The sequence below is a fragment of the Delphinapterus leucas genome, chromosome 15 (genome assembly GCF_059928025.1).
Source record: "Delphinapterus leucas isolate spDelLeu-1000000601 "Yukka" chromosome 15, BTC_Dleu_Yukka2, whole genome shotgun sequence".
Lineage (NCBI taxonomy): Eukaryota > Metazoa > Chordata > Mammalia > Artiodactyla > Monodontidae > Delphinapterus > Delphinapterus leucas.
The window spans coordinates 60,338,123-60,361,977 of record NC_143143.1 but is presented as its reverse complement, the minus strand read 5'-3'; the positions used below and the strand labels follow the sequence as shown (position 1 = coordinate 60,361,977).

Below are 23,855 nucleotides of genomic sequence, written 5' to 3'. Positions count from 1 at the left end.
ACTATATAATGTCCCCTTTGTCTATTGTATCAGTTTTTTACTTAAATTCTATTTTATCTACTATTAGTATAGCTATCCCTGCTATCTTTTGGTTACAATTTGCATGGACATGTTTTTCCTTTCTTTCACTTTCAGACTTTGTATGCTCATAGATCTAAAGTGAATCCCTTATAGATAGCATGTACTTGGATCCTTGTTGTTTTTTCCCCATGTAGTCAATCTATGTCTATTTATCGAGGAGTTGAATCCATTTACATTTAAAATAATTACAATGGGGAAGGACTTGCTATTGCTATTTTGTGAATTATTATCTGTATGTCTTGCATCTTCTCCCCTCCTTTCCTCTCTTAATACCTTCTTTTGACTTTCATTGGTTTTGTTTATTTCTGCTCCAATCTACTCTAATCTTTTCATTTTCTTCCTTCTGCTGGCTTTGTATTCTGAACAGAGGAACACACTCACCTCAGAGTATTTCACAATATTAATTCAGTTGGTGGCAATGGGAAGGAAACACTGATTGTCCCCAGAGAATAAAAGAACAGCAGAGCTTGGAGTACAATTCTCAGAGCAGACCAGGTAAATGGCAAGTGGCAGGAGAGTTAATTAACCCCTCCTGGAGGGCTTTTCTGGAAGAAAAGATCTGGAAGTGGGTGACACTCACAACCCCTCCTTCTAGTCTCATGATTTCCCAGAGCTACTCTTGGCCACAGTAGGAGGACACACCCACTCATTGACTTCCTGTGGGTGGGACAAGGTCCCTGACTGAATTGTGGTGACCTCTCAGGTACTTGCCACCATGTTCCAATCACATTCCAGTTGGAAATAGGTGAGTGGAATTGTGCAGGCTAGAAGAGATTCTGCTTGCCTGAGGATTCCTTTGTTTTGGCTCAGTCTATATTGGGCATTTGGCGGCAAACTTCACCCAGGTTGAGATTTCATCCTGAATCCAGAAGTTAAGCTATAGCTACAAGTATCTGTTTCTAATATTCAGGGTCAGAAAATAGGTCATAATAGACACACTGCATATTTCTGAGCCCAGGTTTGTCCTGAAATTTCAGAATGACTAGTCAGCCTTCCAGGCCCCAGTTTTCCAACTTTTTGGACCATGCAAAGCACACACTTAGTTGCCTTTTTCCTACCCCAAATTTTCTTTACTTCAGAGTGTCCATGTCTTATGTTCAGTTTCTGGTGGTGTTGGCCATCACAGAAGGGCCCTAGCCTCTCAGACTGGCTTGATTGAATATTAGACATAGGACCCCAGAATGAATAACAAGAAGGGTCAACAGCAGGATGCCAGCTTACAGGGCTGTTTGTGAATGAAGGAGCCCAGGATCCAGTATGTGATAATGATGTAGTGCATATTGCAGAGTTTTTAAAAGTCTACTTTTAGCAGACAAGGGGATGGAGTTTATCAGATTATTTTCACTGTTCATGGACACATAGGTGCCTGGACCAGATATATGGACATGTCAGGATGCACTTTCATTAACTTCACACAGTATAGGTGCCACCATCCCATGTGACACATCACTGATGCAGATGGAATCAATCTGTTTGGTTGGTCATTATGCTTTCCATTTAGAATACTTTGGGGAATTGTCTTCCACTGAAACCATAGATTACTTATCGTCTGGCCCAGTCGCAATGAACCACTAGACAGGCGCTCGTGGGGACAAAGAAGACATATTGCAGCCCCGGTTTACAGTACCTCCAGCTTTGACTGACACTGAACTCTCAGGTTGTTTTACTGGAACTCTTCACCTGAAGCTCCTGTAAGAAATGTCAAATCATTGTTCATGTTCCTTGCCTTGGCCCAAGATGTTCTGAGGTTCTGGTATAGATCAAGATGCGATCTCATTACACATCCTTTCAGCCATGTGTACTGGCACCAAAGTATAAAAATTATAAATATGGTTGCCTTATGGGTGAGAAGGAGACTAATGCACAGAAAGGAGGATGGCACCTTCCTTGGGCATCAGGATATGAGGATGGCCTGCAGAATAGCAGGCACTTAAATAAACATATTTACCATGAGGACAAATGCATTTCTATTAAATGAGAAATGTCAAATAGAATTTGTGTCAGATTTTTCTTTATGTTCTGGGATCAGAGAAAAGGCCTCAAGCTAAGGAAAATGTGTTCATAACCAACATACTGTGTTCAGAGAGTGACCTGGAGAAAGAACCATCTCCCATTTTCTGCAAGCTCTTCCATGATGCAAAAACCCACTCATCCAAAATAAACGTTGAGACTTGCATTCTCCATGAAATTGATATTTTTCCTAATGGGTGAAAATTTGTTCTTAGAGTGTGAAAAAATCTTAACTATCACAATGTTTCATGTTAATGCTCAGCCCTATCCAACAAAATCTTATTCCTCAGTATTTAATTGCTCTTGGTATGTGTTCTTGGGGATCACACAAGCAGCGTTATCATTGAGTTCATGGAAGATACACAGAGTGTATGCAAGATGAATTCTACAAAACTATGGAGGACTTTCTCTTGATGGATTTCTCAAATATAATGCATTTGATTTCTATTGCTGAATAATTTATTACCAAAAACATAGTGGCTTAAAAAAAAACAAGTCTATTATTTCATAGTTTGTGTGAATCAGGAGTTCAGGCACAGCTTAACTTAGCTGTCATTCACAGAAAGAAGATGAGGTGGAGACACAGGGAAATGCCATCTACAATCCAAGAAATATCTGAGGTTAGCAGGGGCTGGGAGAGAGGCCTGGAAAAGATTCTCCCTGAAGTTCATAGTAGCTTTATTCATACTTGCAAAAACTTGAAAACCTGCAAGATGACCTCCAGTAGGTGAACTGGTAAAGAAATTGGTAAATCCAGATAATCAAATATTATTCAGAACTAAAATTATATGTGCTCTCAAGCCCTGAAAAGCTGTGGAGGAATCTTAAATACTTATTAATAACTGAAAGGAAAAATCTATATGCTGCATGATTCCAACTATGTGACATTCTGGGAAAGGGCTCCACCCCATGACTTAATTCATTCCCAAAGACCCACCTCCAAATACCATCACTTCAGGGGTTAGACTTGAACATATGAATTTCGGGAGGGATACAAACATTCGGTCCAAAACAGACTTCCTTAAGTTTTACATAAAGTCCTTGTCTGTGGCAAGGTCCCATGCAGGATACTACACACATTTACTTGTCGTGTCTCCTTAGGCTTCCTCTCAGCTGTGACACCTTCTCTGACTGTCCTTGTTTTTGATGATTTCTACAGATTTGATGAATACTGCTCAGATTTATTGTAGGATGCCCCTCTGTTACATTTTGTCTGATGCTTTTCTCATAATTAATCTAGGGTTATGGGTTTTGGGGAAGGTCCCAGAGGAAACGTGCCATTTTCATCAAATCTACATGATTTATGCCTATTGATATTGATTTATTGTTGGTGAGCTCTTGATGACCTGGCTAACTTGTATTAGTCAGGTTTCCCCACTGTAAAGTAACCCTTTTTCCTCCTTCCATTCATCCCCTTTGGAAGGGAGTCACCATGTGCAGCCCGTGAATTGGGTTTCCCCTTATTTAGAGTGAAGTGTCTTCAAAATTTGAGAGTTTCCTGCAAAGAAGATTTTTTTAAATTCTCCATTTATTAATTTATTAAATTATTTATTTACATCTATATGGACTCATAGATATTTATTATATTTTGGTTTATAATCTGTCTTAGTCTATTTGGGTGCTATAACAAAATATCACAGACTGGATGGCTTACAACAGAAATTTATTGCTCACAGTTCTGGAAGCTCGAGTTCCACTATCAGCTTGGCAGTTTGATTGGGTGAGGGCCTGCTTTTGGATTGCAGATTTCTCATTGTATCTTCACATGGAAGAAGGAACTAGGATGATCTTGGGGGTCTCTTTTAGAAGGGTACTAATCCCATTCATGACAGAGGAGCCCTTATGTACTAGTCATGTTCCAAATGCCCCAACTTCTAACATGGTCACATTGGGCATTAATATTCTAAAATGTGAATTTTGAGGGGACAAAAACATTCAGAATATGTATATATGTGTGTGTGTGTGTGTGTGTGTGTGTGTGTGCATATACATATATATACATATCTATATATGTGTGTGTGTGTGTGTGTGTATATTTCTTGCCCAAATTGTTCCAGCTTTGTCCATTGGGACCTCTTTCAGTTTGTTTCTGAGCCCCCTTGACAAACTCTAATCAATGTCAGTTTTTGCTTTTTGGTTTTGTTTTCTTTTGGTTTTTCACTTCCTTGGGTTCTGAAGAATATTGAATTTTTGATAGGATTTCTGAACACAAAGAAGAGAGATTAGCCTTTAATGAAAAAACTTTAGAACACAAGAGCCAGAGGATGGAATTAGATAATTTTTATTTTGAAATCCAACATCTGGTAAAAACTAATTCATTCATTTATTAAATTAAACAATGGCCTAGTATGTGGCAGTCACTGTTCTGGCACCTGAGGATTCAGAGTCCCTTCTCATAGAACTGATGTCCTGTTTGAGGAAGAGACAACACATACATCAGTGTTCATTTTGCCTGGTGCATGAATTTCAGTTTAGTTAAATAACATCAATCCCCCAACACAGGGTTCAGATTTCAGTCACCACAGGAACTTTACTGTGAACGATACATAACGTACAACTTTGCTGCTAAGTATACTTCATTCCACAAATCATTATGTACTAACAGATGCTCATCGTGATCAGTAACCAATCACATCAATTCTTTGAAAGTCTATAGTGATTGGTCACTGTGACTCTCTTACACAGTTTAGGCACAGACAGCAAAATACGTAGTTGTATTTTCTCCTGTCTCCCAGTGATAAACCCACATGACATTTACAAAAGTGAATAATTATAAAAGGGAACTGGCAACAAAGATGAAAGTGCCATGGAGAGACAAAATATGATGATGCGAGAAGTTATATTCAAACAATATAAATGGATTACAGAAGAAATAGCTGACCAAGGTACCTTAATAGTGTTAGAAAGATTCTAGATATGCAATCAGAAGAACTTAGTAAAGGCAAACTTACCACATAAATGAGGAAAGTCGTGGTGAGGAAAAGAGTGAAAATGTCCCAGAGGAAGTGACAACAGCAAATACTTTGAATTAAAGAAAGTTTGTAAAGATTTCACAACATTGAGAGTACAAGGCATAAAATGTTGGAAACGGATCCAAACTTCGCAAGGAGCATAATTCAGCAAGTTGTAAAAAAGATGCTCTTATATTATAAATTATGCAAGAAGAAGAAGGCAAGCACTGTTCAAACACTTTGGATAAGTTTTTATAAAGAAATAAATTGCTTTAATTCTCAGTGTTTCTAATTTGTCAAACTACATATTATTAGTAGCTGACAGTAAGAGAGTTCCTAATATTTTGAAATCAAATTTTAATGATCACAGAACAATCTTTATTTATCCCATTGATTACTGAGATCACTTTCCATGATTCAGTTTACACGGTAACTTTTATGGTCCTTCTCTACTATGCAAAGTGAGAACTGCCTATGCTTTGTATGTCAGATGGTAATAAGTGTTCAGGAAACAAGTTAATCAGGTTAAGAGGTCATGGAATGCGAGGCTGAGAGAGGAACTGATACTTTATACAGGATGGTATATGGAAGATGCCTTTGATAAAGTGATATTTGAGCAGAGGCTGGAATGAGGGAAGAGAGTGAGCCAGGCAGACATGTTGGAGGAGGAAGCAGAGGAATGATAGGATTTGACTTACATTCCCAAGGAATCACTGAGGCTGAAACAGGAGAGCCAGTCAGAGACTATAGCAATGGTGCAGGAAGAGATGATGGTGGCTGGGACCAGGGAGCAGTGGTGGGGGTGAGAATGTGCAGATTATGGATGCAATTAAGAAGTGTGCTGGAGGGGATTGGTACTGGCTCATGAGAGCTGATATTTACATTTTCAGGAATTTTGCAAACTAGTTGTTAAACTGTTGCTAACTTGAAATTGACCACATTGGGAGTATTTATACCAAGAACTTTTCTTTATTTCTTTTTCCTTTTGGATAGTCAATTGTTAAAGAGTTCCATCTGACCACTGGACATAAACATTTTGAAGGCAGAATTGAATACGTGATATAAAAGAAAGAGAAATCAAGGATGACTCCAGGCTTCTGGACACAGTATACTTACCATGAGCAATAGGGTTGGGAAGGATGCAAGATTATAGAAAAACTACTCTTCCCATCATGGAGAGAGGAGGGAACACTATTTTCTGGGTTTGAGAAGTTGGATATTTAGACAACGAGGAAGGAGAATAATTTTTCTTAAAAGTAAGATGGGGAGTCATTTGTACTAAAGAGGCACCTCAAAGGGTGGGGAGTCAGGTGAAGGCAGGAATCCAGAGGACAGAATAACTCCTCAGCACAGGGCATTATTGTGTAGTTCATGGCCGAGTCCAAGGTGATAGATGAGAGATAACCTGATCTGTGTTGATTTGACTTATTTCTCACGTTCCAGGGAAATGTCCTGAGTCAGCACCCAGAGCTACTTCCCATGATCCTTGCTCAGGACCATGTATGAAGACCCAGCTCTGGTGGCTTCAGGAGCCTGTGGGCAGGCAAGTCTCCATGGAGGGGAGGCATTTGGAGCAGAGTCATGGAAGCTCCCAGTTGAGTCCTTCTCCTGGGCTGGGCCCCTCAGGAAGGGAAGGAGGCAGCAGACACTGAGGGTGACACCAGCAGGGAGGAAGGAAGGAGCTGTGAGAAACATGTCCATATTTAATTATCTGCTCATCACTCAGGAAGCGTTCCTTGCATGCCTCCTATGTGCCCAGGTGTTCTCCTCCTGGGATGCCTGTCTTGAGAGGATGAGCAGCCCCTGGGATAGCACTCTGACCCCTCAGCATCCTCCCCAGGCCTGATGCCCCATCCCCAGCCCTTCTATTCTGTCACATGGAGGGTCAGAGCAGAAGCCGCTCTCAGAATAGCCAATCCAGAGTTCTCAACATTACCTGAAAATGTGGATTCTTTTTGCCCCAAGGAGCCCCAGGACTCAAGTGTCTAGAAATGGTCTCCAAGGGAACCACCCACTCAGCTCCTCCTCATTCAGCACCCTCTGTGCACTTCCTCTACAGAACTGCTAAGAGACACCCTTTGAAAACCCCTGATCCAGCCCACCTCCTCCAGGACCCCCCACACCTCCTGGGAGTTGGGCACCTCTTAGAGGGAAACAGGATACTCCTGAGGGTATTGAGGGAAGTGTGTCCCCTTCTCTTATCCCCATGTGGGCCCTGACCCTGTGTGACCTGTGGGCTGGCTCCCCTACTGACCTTATGTCATCTAGGACAGACCTTGTCCTGCCCTCCCTCCTACCCCAACTTACAGTCAGGCCCAATGCTTCCTGTGGACAAAGATGACAGAGACACTGACCACCAGCAGCACCTTCGGGCCTAGGAGGAGAACTACCAGGAGAGGAGAAGACAGCTCTGGGCCTGGAAATCATCAAGGGACAAGAGGAGCGATTAGAGGGATCACACAGGAGCCATTCCCAGGGGCCTCGACTTACTCCATCTGAGGCCACCTGGGCCCATCAGCACTCTGAGGCTTTGACCTGCATCCTGGGCTCAAGCTTGAGGCAGAAATCAGCATACAGGAGTCCCTCATTCTCCTACTCTCTTTTCTCAGGCTGCAAGGGTGTTATTACTTGAAGAGAAAATGTCAGAAGTGAAAATAACTGTGAGACAAGAGAAAATTCAGCAAATCCTAATAGTCTCTCACTAGGCTGCCATCCCATCTTCAACCAGCCACCAGGAAAATTATGGAGAAATAGATAAGGCAGCTAGAGTTATTTGGAAATACCACCACCAATATAAATTTGTCTAAACTTTGAAAATATTGGAAAAGTGTCCTAAGGAGCACAGATCATAGAAAGGGGTTTAAAAGTATGTGTGATTTAAAAGGGTTGGAACAGAATCCCCAGAATCTGTGCATATGTTACCTTACATGTCAAAAGGGATTAGCAGTAGTGATTTGTTAAGGATCTTGAGATGGGCACATTTTCCTAGTGGAGGCCATGTAATCACAAAGACTTATAAGTAAAAGATTGAGGCAGAACAGTTGGAGGAGATGTGATGTCAGAAGCAGAGGTCAGACTGATGTGAGGCCCTTTGCCAAGGAGTGTGGACACCTCTGGGAGTTGGAAAAGGCAAGGAAATGGATTCTTCTCTAGAGCCCAGCCACCCATTGTAGACTTCTGACCTCTACAACTGTATGATAATGCATTTGTCTTGTATTAAATCACTAAATGTGGTAATTACTTACACTGACTATAGGAACCTAATAGAACAGAGGTGAATAAATGGATATGCATGAGTTAAAGTGCATAACTTCTGGGTAGAAAAATTGGAAAGCAGGAAGATGTGCTGATGGCAATTGAGAGGTAAAGGGAAAAAGAAAAAAGCAGGGGGGAGGGATTTAGGTTCCTGAAAGACAAAAGAGAACCAAAGAATTAGAGGACTCAGAACATTTCTCCCTTATCAAAACCAACCAACCAACCAAAAACTCTGTTAACATCTTGATTTATGCTGTCATAGGGAAGAGAGGTCCATTAGGCTAGAAATATTGTAAAAAACCCCAATACCATAAATACAAACAATAAGATGTGCATCGTCACACCAGACCCACTGGATGCAGGCCTGCAGTGGCTGGAGCCCTCAGGTGCCCAGGGTAGGCTTTGGATCCGGGGAGAAGGATCACATCAGCATCTTACACTTCTCTTCAGCCTGCCAACCTAGGTGCTCCAAAAGACATTTCCAGCTTTACTACACTAACAAGCATCATGGGTCAGGCACACAGCAGCACCCTGAAGTACCAGCGCTGGTTGAGCCTGAGCAGAAGATGGAAGATTAAAAAGCATTTACAGGCCATGCCAGACAAGATGGCATGGACTCTTCTCTCCTACTCTCCTCGTTCAGTACAACTTGAACCCTAGAAATAACACACGGGACAAGCATAGAAAGACTCTGAGGTGGAAGAGGAGGCAGACTGTCTAGGGACCTGAGGACTGGAGGAAGAACACAGCAGTCAGGAACCAAGCACAAGAGGAGACACAGTGTGGCACTAGGAAAAAGAAAAAGTCTAAATCAATAATCTAAATTCCTGCCTCAAGAAATGAAAAATGAAGGAGCAAAATAAACCCAAAGCAAGCAGAAGGGAGGAAATAATAAAGAAAGAAGAAAAACCAGTGAAAATGAAAACAGATAAACAACAGAGAAAATAACTGAAACAAATAGTGGGCTCTGAGATAGCCTTATCCACCAGAAGGCAGACAGCAGAAGCAAGAAGAATTACAATCCTACAGCCTGTGGAACGAAAACCACATTCACAGAAAGATAGACAAGATGAAAAGGCAGAGGGCTATGTAGCAGAAGAAGGAACAAGAAAAACAACTAAATGAAGTGGAGATAGGCAACCTTCCAGAAAAAGAATTCAGAATAATGATAGTGAAGATGATCCAGGACCTCGGCAAAAGAATGGAGGCAAAAATCGAGAAGATGCAAGAAATGTTTAAAAAAGACCTAGAAGAACTGAAGAACAAACAAACAGAGATGAACAATACAATACCTGAAATGAAAACTACACTAGAAGGAATCAATAGCAGAATAACTGAGGCAGAAGAACAGATAGGTGACCTGTAAGACAGAAATGGTGGAATTCACTGCTGTGGAACAGAATAAAGAAAAAAGAATGAAGAGAAATGAAGACAGCCTAAGAGACTTCTGGGACAACATTAAATGCAATAACATTCACATTATAGGAGTCCCAGAAGGAGAAGAGAGAGAGAAAGGACCAGAGAAAATATTTGAAGAGATTATAGTCGAAAACTTCCCTAATATGGGAAAGGAAATAGCCACCCAAGTCCAAGAAGCACAGAGAGTCACATACAGGATAAACCCAAGGAGAAACATACCGAGACACATAGTAATCAAACTGGTGAAAATTAAAGACAAAGAAAATTTATTGAAAACAGCAAGGGGAAAACGACAAATAATATACAAGGAAACTCCCATAAGGTTAACAGCTGATTTCTCAGCAGAAACTCTACAAGCCAGAAGGGAGTGGCATGATATACTTAAAGTGATGAAAGGGAAGAAACTACAACCAAGATTACTCTACCTAGCAAGGATCTCACTCAGATTCGATGGAGAAATCAAAAGCTTTACAGGCAAGCAAAAGCTAAGAGAATTCAGCACCACGAAACCAGCTTTACAATAAATGCTAAAGGAGCTTCTCTAAGGGGGAAACACAAGAGAAGAAAAGGACCTACAAAAACAAACCCAAAACAATTAAGAAAATCGTCATATGAACATACGTATCTATAATTACCTTAAAAGTTAATGGATTAAATGCTCCAACCAAAAGACACACGCTTGCTGAATGGATACAAAACAAAACACATATATATGCTCTCTACAAGAGACCAACTTCAGACCTAGGGACACATAGAGACTGAAAGTGAGGGGATGGCAAAAGATATTCCATGCAAATGGAAATCGAGGGGAAGCTGGAGTAGCAATACTCATATTAGACAAAATAGACTTTAAAATAAAGAATGTTACAAGAGATGAAGAAGGACACTACATAATGATCAAAGGAACAATCCAAGAAGAAGATATAACAATTATAAATATATATGCACCCAACATAGGAGCACCTCTGTACATAAGGCAACTGCTAACAGTTAAAAGAGGAGAGCGACAGTAACACAATAATAATGGGGGGACTTTAACATCTCACTTACACCAATGGACCGATCATCCTAAATGAAAATAAATAAGGAAACAGAAGCTTTAAATGACACAATTTAAAGACCAGATAGATTTAATTGATATTTATAGGACATTCCATCCAAAAACAGCAGATTATACTTTCTTCTCAAGTGTGCATGTGACATTCTCCAGGAGAGATCACATCTTGGGTCGCAAATCAAGCCTCAGTAAATTTAAGAAAATTGAAATCATATCAAGCTTCTTTTTTCACCACAGTGCTATGAGATTAGAAATGAATTACAGGGGAAAAAACGTAAAAAACACAAAAACATGGAGGCGAAACAATACCTCACTAAATAACCAAGAGATCACTGAAGAAATCAAAGAGGAAATCAAAAAATATCTAGAGACAAATGACAATGAAAACACGGTGATCCAAAACCTGTGGGATGCAGCAAAAGCAGTTCTAAGAGCGAAGTTTATAGCTATACAAGCCTACCTCAAGAAACAAGAAAAATCTCAAATAAACAATCTAACCTTACACCTAAGGGAACTAGAGAAAGAAGAACAAACAAAGCCCAAAGTTAGCAAAAGGAAAGAAATCATAAATATCAGAGCAGAAAATAAATGAAATAGAAACAAAGAAAACGATAGCAAAGATCAATAAAACTAACAGCTGGTACTTGGAGAAGATAAACAAAATTGATAAACCATTAGCCAGATTCATCAAGAAAAAGCGGGAGAAGGCTCAAATCAATAAAATTAGAAATGAAAAAGTAGAAGTTACAACAGACACTGCAGAAATAAAAAGCATCCTAAGAGACTACTACAAACAAGTCAATGCCAATAAAATGGACAACTTGGAAGAAAAGGACAAATTCTTAGAAAGGTATAACCTTCCAAGACTGAACCAGGATGAAATAGAAAATATGAACAGACCATCACAACTAATGAAATTGAAACTGTGATTAAAAATCTTCCAACAAACAAAAGTCCAGGACCAGATAGCTTCACAGGTGAATAATATCAAACATTTAGAGAAGAGCTAACACCCATCCTCTTAAACTCTTCCAAAAAATTGCAGTGGAAGGAACACTCCCAAACTCATTCTATGAGGCCACCATCACCCTGATACCAAAACCAGACAAAGATACTACAAAAAAAGAAAATTACAAACCAATATCACTGATGAATATAGATGCAAAACTCCTCAATGAAATACTAGCAAACAGAATCCAACAACACATTAAAAGTATCATACACTATTGGGCTTCCCTGGTGGTGCAGTTGTTCAGAGTCCGCCTGCTGATGCAGGGAACATGGGTTCGTGTCCCGGTCCGGGAAGATCCCACATGCCACGGAGCGCCTGGGCCCGTGAGCCATGGCTGCTGAGCCTGTGCGTCTGGAGGCTGTGCTCTGCAACGGGAGAGGCCACAACAGTGAGAGGCCCATGTACCGCAAAAAAAAAAAAAGTATCATACACCATGATCAAGTGGGATTTATCCCCAGGAAGCAAGGATTCTTCAATATATGCAAATCAATCAATGTGATACAATATATTAACAAACTTAAGATAAAAACCATATGATTATCTCAAGAGATGCAGAGAAAGTTTTTGACAAAATTCAACACTGATTTATATAAAAAACTCTCCAGAAAGTGGGCATAGAGGGAAGCTACCCCAACTTAATAAAGGCCATATATGAGAAACCCACAGCAAACATCATTCTCAATGGTGAAAAACTGACAGCATTTCCTATAAGTTCAGGAACAAGGCAAGGATGTCCACTTTCACCACTATTATTCAACATAGTTTTGGAAGTCCTAACCACAGCAATCAGAGAAGAAAAAGAAAGAAAAGGAATATAAATTGGAAAAGAAGAAGTAAAACTGTCACTCTTTACAGATGACATGATACTATATGTAGAGAATCCTAAAGATGCTACCAGAAAACAAGTAGAGCTAAAAAATGAACTTGGTAAAGTTGCAGGATACAAAATTAATGCACAGAAATCTCTTGCATTCCTATACACTAATGATGAAAAATCTGAAAGGGAAATTAAGGAAACACTCCCATTTACCACTGCAACAAAAAGAATAAAATACCTAGGAATAAACCTACCTAAGGAGACAAAAGACCTGTATGCAGAAAACTATAAGACACTGATGAAAGAAATTAAAGATGATACCAACAGATGATACCAACATATACCATGTTCTTGGATGGGAAGAATCAATATTGTGAAAATGAGTATAGTACCCAAAGCAATCTACATATTCAATGGAAACTCTATCCAATGGCATTTTTAATGGAACTAGAACAAAAAATCTTAAATTTTGTATGGAGACACAAAAGACCCCAAGTAGCCAAAGCAGTCTTGAGGTAAAAAACGGAGCTGGAGGAATCAGATTCCCTGACTTCAGACTATACTACAAAGCTACAGTAATCAAGACAATATGGTACTGGCACAAAAACAGAAACATAGATCAATGGAACAAGATAGAAAGCCCAGAGGTAAACCCATACACCTATGGTCAACTAATTTATGACAAAGGAGGAAAGGATATACAATGGAGAAAAGACAGTCTCTTCAATAAGTGGTTCTGGGAAAACTGGACAGCTACATGTAAAAGAATGAAATTAGAACATTCCCTAACACCATACACAAAAATAAACTCAAAATGGATTAGAGACCTAAATGTAAGACCGGACACCATAAAACTCTTGGTGGAAAACATAGGAAGAGCACTCTGACATAAATCACAGCAAGATCTTTTTTGATCCACCTCTTAGAGTAATGGAAATAAAAACAAAAAGAAACAAATGGGGTCTAATGAAACGTAAAAGCTTTTGCACCGCAAAGGAAGCCATAAACAAGATGAAAAGACAACCCTCATAATGGGAGAAAACATTTGCCAACAAATCAACGGACAAAGGATTAATCTCCAAAATATATAAACAGCTCATGCAGCTCAATATTAGAAAAACAAAAAACCCAATCCAAAAATAGGCAGAAAACCTAAATAAACATTTCTCTAAAGAAGACATACAGATGGCCAAGAAGCACATGAAAAGCTGCTCAACATCACTAATTATTAGAGAAATGCAAATCAGAACTACAATGAGGTATCACCTCACACCAGTTAGAATGGGCTTCATCAGAAAATCTACAAACAACAAATGCTGGAGAGGGTGTGGAGGAAAGGGAACCCTCTTGCACTGTTGGTGGGAATGTAAATTGATACAGCCACTATGGAGATTCCTTAAAAAATTAAAAATAGAATTACCATACGATCCAGCAATCCCACTACTGGGCATATACCCAGAGAAAACCATAATCAAAAAGACACATGCACCCCAATGTTCACTGCAGCATTATTTACAATAACCAGGTCATGGAAGCAACTTAAATGCTCTTTGACAGACAAATGGATAAAGAAGATGTGGTACATATATACAATGGATATATGTACCATATATTTTGTGGCTCAGCCATAAAAAGGAACAAAATTGGGTCATTTGTTGAGACGTGGATTGATCTAGAGACTGTCATACAGAGTGAAGTAAGTCAGAAAGAGAAAAACGAATGTCGTATATTAACGCATATATGTGGGACCTAGGAAAATGGTACAGATGAACCGGTTTGCAGGGCAGAAATTGAGACACAGATGTAGAGAACAAACGTATGGACACCAAGGGGGGAAAGCAGAGGGGGGTTTGGGGTGGTGGTGTGATGAACTGGGTGATTGGCATTGGCATGTATACGCTGATGTGTATAAAATTGATGACTAATAAGGAAAAAAAAGAGTGGGTTCTTTTAAAAGACCAATAAAATTGAAAAACTTCTAGTACAACTGCAAAGAAAAAATGAATGACACATTTCCAATATCAGGAATGAAACAGAGGACATCTGTTTCCAGGAAGGAAACAGAGGACATCACTACAGACCCTTCAGACATCAAAAGGATAGTTAGGGAATGTTATGAAAAACTATACAGGCAGAAATTTGACAACTTAGAGACAATGGAACAAATACCTCAAAAAGCAGAACCTACCACAGCTCACACTATATGAAATGAATAATCTGAATAGTCTTAAACAATTCAAATTCTTTTTCAAATAAAAAAATAAATTCTCAAGGCCCAGATGGAGTCATGGAAAATTTTTGCCAAGAACTTACAGATGAATTAAAATTTTGGTGCACAAAAACAACAATAAAATACATTTTGGAAAATTTGAATTTATACTCCATTTTAAATGATATTAGGGGATTAATATTGATTATATATTAAGTGTGCACTGGTATTAGTTTTGTAGAAAATCAAGGTCCTTAACCGTATGACCACACAATTGTGGACTCCACTGACAACTGGTTGTGCACACAGGAGTAAGTTAATGTGAACACAATTGTGCAACTTCTCTATATCTCTTGTTTAAGGGAAGTTGTTTGTTCTCCCCTTCCTCTCTTTATTCTTCCAGCAGGCAGGGACATGGTCACTCAGTGACCTAGCATTGACCCCGAAGTTGAGGACAACACCACGGGCATGTTGGAAGGAACGTGGGACTTTGAAAGGTCTTCTGGAGGAAAGACTCCTGGATGTGACTCGACCCTCCCTTGATGTTACATGACAGCCTATAAGACATGTTTTATTCATAGAAAGGGGGACTGTCCTTGGGACGATGCCCAGCTGAGGGGGAACCTGTCTTTAATTAGCACATATCTGTTATAAAGGCTGGTGGTTCCTGTCCTCAGGGACTCAGATTCACCTTTATTAGTTTAGCCCAATCATCTGAACTAAAGGCAACAAATCTTCAACAGCATCCCCCGTCCTCCATTTCTCCCTGAGTCTCTTCTGTTAAACTCCAAACCCTCTGGGTTGCTGAGGCAGGAAAAGAGATCACAGCTGAACTGAGATCTGCATTTAGAAAATGTTCAGTGAGTGACTGTGATCATTACTAGTCCATTGTCACAAATCAGGGGACAAAGGAGCCCTGTGCAGTGACCACTCATGGTCACCTGGGTGCCAGGTTCAGACTCAAACTTCATGTCCTCAGGGCTACCCTTCCAAAATTTCACAGAGTATTAGGTGCAGGTGTCTACTGGGGTGATGTTACTGATATGGATGGAAAAGTCTAGGCTGGAGAGAGACTAAGCAGAGGTTAGAAAGAGCAAGGAGGAGGGAGGTGGGTGGGTGGACCGGGAAATGAGGAACATAATTACTGTTAGTTGAAGAGAGCGAGAGGCAGGACTCTATGAACAAGATGATCTCCCTCCTTCCTACTTTCTTTCATGGATATTTATGTCAAGAGATCTAAAAAGAATATGCCAAACTCTTACCAGTGGTCACTCTTGGGGGTGTGGGATTTGGGGGAGGGAACTTATTTTAAAATTCTCTTTTACACCTATTGACTTCTATGTTGTTCTATAATAAGCATGAATTACTACCTTTAATATTAAATAAAGAAGGTAAAGAACTGGGTCAGTTGGAGTGGAGGCCTCACCAATACGTTGATCTGCATCCTGGTTCTTCTGGGGAGCAGAGGCCTCCAGGGTGTGGTTTTTGGTGACCGCCGGCTGTCCGTCATGCTCCACCTGGCAGGTGAGCAGCACAGCCTCCCTGTGGGCAGATGAGTTCACCAGGAGCGAGCTCGTCCGGTTAAAGGTTCCGTCCTTGTTCTCTATGAGGGTCGAGGCCATGTCCATTCGGGACACATTTCCGTTCTCCAACCAGGTCAGCTGTAGGCGCTGGGGGTAGAACTTGTTCACCTGGCAGGTGACATTCACCTGGTTCCCCACCCTGGGGTGTTGGGTAATCGTCAAGGTAGGCGGAACTGAAACAGCATAGGCAGAAGCTCTGACCTTATGGAACCAACAGGTCACAGGAGAGGGGCTGGATAACAGCTTCCAGCACAGCAAGGGAGTCACCAGAGGACAGAGTCAGGAATGCAGCAGGTGCTCAAACACCGAGGGTCTCTTTGCATATAAATGAAATCATAAGCACACTGCAGGGCACACAGTAGGTGCTCAAGGACTGGGCTCCTATTAGCTTAATAATGTGTGCCATCTACAAGCACAGCCCCTGGCATGCAGTTGGAATATAATAACTGCAGCAAAATATACGAAATCACCAAGCACATAGGGGCCTGGCTTATAGTAGGTGCTCAGTAGTTGGAGAAACTATTGATAAAGTAAAGGAAACTACTTAGCACAGTGCTTGGCACATGTGGGTGTCCACCTGGCAGCTGCCGTTAAAACAGTAGTTAGTGACCAGCTCATCTAGGAGCCTGGTGATGGGGCAGGACTGTCAGGAAGTAGATTCCAGGCAATTTGAGGCTTGGAGCAAAAAGCAGGGAGGAGGAACAGGCTGGGACCTTGAGGGCAGGTGTGGGCTTAGGCTGGCATGAGGGGCTTCTACCTCGGATGGTCTCAGACAAGTTGGCTGTCCCACGAAGAGGAGGGTCTCCCTGCAGGGTGATGTGGGTCACCTCGCAGATGACATGGGAATGAACATCCCCCGGGGCCAGCACCACCTTGGTTGTGCTGGAGATGCTGTAGGAAACGTTGTTTCCCTCTGGTTCCACGTCGGTCTGGGAGGCTGAGAGCTCATTGCCATTTTTGAGCCATTTCAGGGAGATGTTTCTGGGGGAGAACCCGTGGGATTTGCAGGTGAAGCTCACTGTCTGCTCAGGTGCGACCCTCACTGCGGGGCCTGATACCACAGGAGGAGAGGGTTTGGCTACAAAAGGAACAGTTATAAATGATGAACATGATTGTCATTATCATCACTAATGATAAAAGTGTGACACAGTTAAGAACCACCACACATATTATGTTTTAAACTCTTCCAGTAGTTCTGGGAGGGCAGTGTCATCATGCTCAACTGACAGAGGAGACACACAGGTTCCCAGAGGCGACTCTGAGCCAGGGGCAGGGCTGACATCGAATTCCAGGCCTGAGTTCAAAGTCCACCTTCTCACATCTGCCAGGTGATTTCCCACCAGTCTGGGCAAAGGAACAAAAGTACTGATTGGTCTTACTCTCCTATTAACTGTTCCTAGCTGGCTCCCCCTGGAAAACTCAGGTAAGTTCGGAGAAGTGTTTCCAGAAATAAATGCAGGGGAAGCAGGGTCATAGCGGGACCACATGGAAGCTGAACCAGGCTGACCGTCCAACAAGAGCTGTGCCCATGGCACCTCCCAGCTCCTCATCTGTGAAAGGGGACAGCAGGCATTACCCTTCCCAGGCTGCAGTGAGGGTTAAATCGGGCAGTGGGAGCATTTTTGCTATGAGTAAAACACAAGATGATTCTCAAAACCAACAAACACAGATCCCTCTTTAACCTGGACTGTATTTATACCCAGAGCTGTCCCTTCAGGTGTTTATGAATTTACTGCATAGTTTTCATTCTTTCCACGACTATTTCTGTAGGACTAATGTGCCAATCCGTGAATTTCAAAGGAAGGGGGCAAAGGGATGTTTTTCTGAGTCTGGGTTCTTCTCTTGGTTCAGTTTTGGGTTGAGAAGAAAGATCACTGAGTGCTGAGAAACCAGTGGTGGTTAATTTCTTAATTGTTATTAAATCTGTAGAGACACAGGCACAGACCTATAAAGCACCCAGAAACACACAAATGGGTAAATCAAACGTGCGGGTAGTTTCTCTCTTTAGAAGGTTCCTGTAGGGTGTCTCCCAATTGTTCATTGTTACTCAACACCTCCTGTAAAAGTCAGCAAACATTACAAATATTTGCATTTGTAAATACTTAACTTGCTTCTTAAAACTCATCAAACGTTTGAGGACATTGCAAGGAGTTACCTTAAAATGTCAAATTGTATAAACACCAGCATCCTGGACACCCCTAAAGGGACAAGATACTCTGATCAGTTACCACTTGTCCAGAGTTTCTTCAGAGCCTAAAGATGGCCTGATCTCTCCATCACCCTCAGCTCTTTAATTCCCTTGCCAGCCCTGTGAGGGAGGCCCAAGAGTGACTCCATATATGGGATGAGGCTCAGGGAGGACGAAGCTGGACAAGGGCACCCAGCAAGTAAAGGTCAGAGCTCATCTCACTGCACGCAGGACAGATCGATTTTAGTGTCACTGTTCGTTATCCTCGATCCTCAGTGTCTGTTTCTGGACAAAGTAGATACAAGCACCACCTGGTAAGATGAGCGAGGATATATGTAAAACACGGAGCCTGACATATAGTAGGTGATTAATCAATAACACCCATAATTTGTAAAAAATGAATAACACCCATGATTGTTATCATAAGATCTGGCCATTCTAGTTCTAAAACTACGCATTTATTTTTTAGGCAGTAAGAAGGCAAAACAAAAGCACAACAGAAACACCAAGAAGAGTCTCAAATCGTGCTCCATGCAGCTGCTGTCAGACAAAAATCCACAGGAAAAAACTAGTAGAAACACCAAATTATAAATCTGTTCCCATTTTTAAAAATAATTCCCTCAAGAAACAAGTTTGGGGAATTGGTTTTCAAAACACACAAGAGATCACAGGCATTTTCCTGCAGATCAGCTCTTTACAGAAGCTGTAAGCATTTTGAAAGGAGGAAGAACAGATTTTGGCAGTGTCACTATGGCGTGTTGAGGCAGGAGGTCTCCAGGCTGAGCAGGGAGCATTTGCAGGCATTCCAGAGCCTGTTTACACACACACGTGTGTAAAGATGGGAAGGTTTCCCCAGTGATGAAGCTCAGGTCTGAACAGGGTGGTCTGAGTTGGGAGGACGCACCTCTCAGCCCAGGTGAGCTCTGTTGGAGGTGGGGTGTGTGCCTGCCAATCGACTCCGAATGACTTTCTTGGGCGTCCTAAAAGCTGTCACCGTCACGGGCTATTCTGAAGCACTCACACCCAGGAGAGCTGTTCGTACAACCCAGGCACCACGGGTGACCCGCCTCTGTCCTGGAAAAACCGCAGCTTTCCCTCTGACCTCAGAGAACGCGTGACTCAGGGCTCCTCTGCCCTAGCAGGGCACCAGCATCCTCTGCAGGAGTGAACAGACTCAGCTGCCCAGGCCCACGTCTGGCCAATTAAATCAGAATTGCTAGGGTGGAACCAGGGTCTAGGGATCTTTTACCATCTCTCAGGTGATTCTAATAAGCAGCCAAGGTCAAAAGGAACCCAGCTCCACCCCAACCCCAGTTGTACTTAGTCCTGTAGAGAAAGCGACCCATCCGAGGTCCTCTGGCTCCAGCACATCAGAGCTCACGTTGTTGGAACACGTACCATATGCCAGGATCTGCTCTAAGCTCTAGACATGTGTCCCACATTCAGTTCCTGCAGATGCTCTGTGAGGGCAGGGCTGTCACTGACGGATGAGGATACGAAGCCCCAGTGTGGGGAGGGACTCGTCAGAGTTCCCAGAGCTGGGACGGGGCAGAGCTGGGATGGAGGCCCAGACAGGGGGGGCTCGGCCCAGGCTCTCAACCGCTGTGCACTGAGCTCAGTGATACCCAGTCCACCCCATCCAGGGCTTCCCAGATGCTCTCGAGTCATCACAGACCCCTGAAAGGCAGCGTGATTACCACCATTTTACAGATGGGGAAACTGAGGACTAGAGGGAACTGAGACTTGCTAAGATCACACAGTCTGGGAGGCCAGCACCATCGTTCCCTGAGGGGCTGTCTTGTCACCAGGTCGTTGTACCCTCAGGACATAATGCAAAGGCTGTGAGATCATCCTCTTTCTACAGGTGAGGAAATGGGACCCAGCACAGGGAACTGGGTCACAGCCTGGAAATAACACCTCGATTTGGGGGGCCCCTACTCTGTGCTGGTGATTTAGACAGAGCACCTCAAATCCTTCCAACTCTCCTGAAAGGAGACCATGATGATCACCATTTGACAGATGAGAAAACTGAGGCTGAGAGAAATGAAGGGATTGTCTCCTCACCCTCCCCACCCACTGTGTCCCAGAAGTGTTTCCTGTCACCTCCAAGCTTTCATGGACATCAGCAGAGCAAGCACCCCACCTTCACAAGCCCCCACACTGACCACCACCCTCCCCTTTTCCCTCTGAGATTCTTGACTTCAAGCAACTACAGGGAGGAGTGGCTTCTGAGTGCCCAGGCCTGGGACCCTGTAGCAACAAGGGAAGACATGGGCCCCTGACACCTGAGTCTACAATATGAACTCTCGCTCACGCGGGGCCCCCAGCGCCCTCTAGGGAGCACCTCCCCCTCCTCATCCTCAGCCTGCAGAGCCAGGAATGGGCGTGCATGGTGCTGCTGGGACTGCACTGGCCCCTCTCTGGGCTGTCCACGCTACACTTCCCGGAGCTGCTCCCCCATGAGGCCTAGTGAAGAAGCAAGATCGCAACAACGGAGAGAAAAACTCCTGGTGCTTTTAAGTGTGCTGAGCCCTGCATTTTAGGAACACTCAGCGCATCGTGAGACACTGTAGTATCTGTCTGACCTGTGGTAAAGCTACACTTGCCTCCCATACAGGACTTTTAAAATGCTTATTGCTAAAGAACAGAACAATACAAGGTTTTAAGAGGACAGGCCTGGAGTTTTCTCCACACTTGACAAGCACAGTGGGGTGTGCAGAGAGCAGGGCCGTGAGTCTAGGTACTTGGGCTCAATCTTGGCTCCCCTACCTGCTCACACATCATGTCCTCTCTCTGAGCCCCAGTGTCCTCATATGTAAAAGGGACAACAGACAGCCCTACCCTCAGAGCACTGATTATAAGGAGTAAATGCCATGAGGAAGATTCAGAATCTGACAGGCTGCTGCTCCCCTCCCCCTCCTTCCCTTCTCATCCAGGGAATCCTCTGGGCAGGCGGCCTGGGGAAGAGGACGAGCAGCCTCCTGGGAGGCAGCAGATCTGAGTGGTGGTGGAGCCACTTATTAGCTGTGATTGGCTGAGCAAGGAACCGACAATCTGGGAAGTTTAGTAATATCGGCAAAATCAGGATAAAGCCACCTTGCCTGCTAATGCCTGGAGCTCTGGGAAGATTCCTTTGCTACCATGACTAGGAGGGAAAGTTGGCAATATAATCACACAAATTAAAATACACATACTCTCTGATCTAGCAATGCTACTTCCAGTGGGTGTTTCCCCTTTGAGGAGAGTGACACATGGAAAGGTTATCCACTGCAGTGCTGTTTCGATAGCCCGAGGTTAGGAACACCTTAGTATCCGTCAACAGGAGACTGTAAAATGAAAACGATTGTCTCCATACCCTGAATGTTAAGTAGCTATTGAAACAATGCCCAGCTCTAGGTGCAGATATGGAATGAGGGATTTGGGATCACGTGACTGAAAGTACGGAGAAGTTTCCAGTCACCTCAGGACTTAGGGCCTGAATGCGAGGAGCCTTCTGACCCTATGGGAAAGCAATGAAAACATCATATTCAATGGTTAATTCAAGGAACTTTTATTCTTTAACTTCCATGTACCAGGCTCTTCCATGAAACCAGTTCCAATGCTGGTACAGGAAAGAGCCTGGCCTGGAATCAGATTGGGTTCTGGAAGGATCCCCTCACTCACTGACCATGGGACTGTGGTCTGGGTTCCAGTCACCTCTTGGCCTCTGGCCACCATCTGTACATGGAGCATTGGGCAGACAGTGTCAAAAGGTCTCTCCTGTGTCACAGTCCAGGATTCAGGAGTTAGGAAGAGGATCCAGGGTCTTTGTCAGAAAACTCTTAATGAGTGCCTTTGCTGCTTCAATGGGGCAGCCCCTAAGTCAGCCACATGGGGAACCTCTTCCCTGGGGAGGGACATTCTGAGATGACCCAGCTCTGCTGGGAGCCTTCAGTGACTCTGTGAGTCAGTCCCTGAATCACAGGAGGGTTTTCCCAACAGACCCCCAGGAAACACCCAACCTCTGGGCATCTCCTCTAGCCTGGGCCATCAGAGTAAACACTGAACCTATGCCTCTAGGAATTTCTTCTCAGTGTGATATTTCTGAAGAGGAAATAAAGAAACCCTGCCCTGGATAGACTTCTCTTTGGAAGGGGAGAGAACATATGTTCCACGGGAGAAGAGCCTTGTCTGCTTTGTTCACTGCTGCTTCCACAACATCTGGAGCAGGGCCTGGTACACAGTAGGTGCTCAATAGGTGCTGAATAAAGAGAAGACTCAGCCACATTGAGGGGAGCACTCTCTGGAGGCAGGAGGTGATACCTGGGCTGTGATGGGGCAAGTCGCTCAGACCTCCAGTTCCCTCATCCCTGGAACCAAAGGGCTAGACGGGATGGAAAAGGCAAGGGCTGTGGAGCCAGGCACACTGGGGTTCCAGACTTTTCCCAGCTTTACCAGTTGTGGGGCCTTTGGCAAGTAGCACGACCTCTGCAGGCCTCAGTCTCCCTGATCTCAGTCTCCCTTCACACCCAGAAGGGAGTGAAATCAGATCGTGATATAAACACCCACTGCTGCACTTGATCCTTGTTTTTTTCTTTTTTCTCAAAGGGTGGAGGGCATTCTTGTTGACTTGTTGTCACAGACCAGGGGGACAAAAGAGACCCAGGCCATACTCACCACTCACAGTGAGATGAGTGCCTGGTCCAGACTTAACCTCCACGTCAGGGCTTGCTTTCTTGAACTTCACACAGTAGTACATACCGGTGTCTGCTGGCGTGATGTTACTGATGCGGATGGAAAAGTCCATGTTGTTTCTCCTTGTAGTATCTGCAACAGTTGTTACTCGAGGGAAGGGGCCTCCTCTGAGACTGTAGATTAACTCCCGGCCTGGCCCTGTGCCCCTGAACCAGTTAGTGCGCCCCACGGGGAGCAGGGAGGTCACGTCGCAGCGCAGAGTGGCCGTCTCTCCTGCTGCAACTGAAACTGACCTGTCAGGCTGAATCACCTGCAGCTCGTCCTCACCTGCCACTCCTGGAGGGAAACACAATCCAGTTACTTATTCACCCTTAGGTGATCCAGTAGGTTTTCTCAGTTATTTATCAACAACAGTTTTCATTAACTTAGTGCACCATGAGCCACACCTGAACTCAGCCCATTGCGTGTATATTGCATGCAACCTTTACAATGAACCTATAACGTGAGACCCTAATACAAGAGAGGAATTGAGGCACAGAGAGGTTAAATGATGTGGCAGAGAAGGAGTTTGAGTACTTGAGCCCTCTTTGGACGTGTCA

The 23,855-nt window shown here is 43.2% G+C and overlaps 1 protein-coding gene across 4 annotated transcripts in view; it reads right to left on the bottom strand.

Annotated features, from left to right (window-relative positions):
• Positions 1–4,356: 4,356 nt before the first annotated feature.
• SIRPB1 (signal regulatory protein beta 1) overlaps positions 4,357–23,855 on the bottom strand; it is a 42,151-nt gene continuing 22,652 nt past the window's right edge. For 2 of the 4 annotated variants that reach the window (XM_022592822.2, XM_022592820.2), the window contains 5 exons: positions 23,239–23,592; positions 17,152–17,472; positions 16,238–16,567; positions 7,350–7,458; positions 4,357–6,724 (listed from right to left, as the gene is read on the bottom strand). In XM_022592822.2, the coding sequence (XP_022448530.2) occupies positions 7,352–7,458; positions 16,238–16,567; positions 17,152–17,472; positions 23,239–23,592 (1,112 nt within the window). In that variant the 3' untranslated portion in view covers positions 4,357–6,724; positions 7,350–7,351. The remainder of the gene's footprint in view (positions 6,725–7,349; positions 7,459–16,237; positions 16,568–17,151; positions 17,473–23,238; positions 23,593–23,855) is intronic. The other 2 variants (XM_089896643.1, XM_022592821.2) reach the window with 2 other exon arrangements.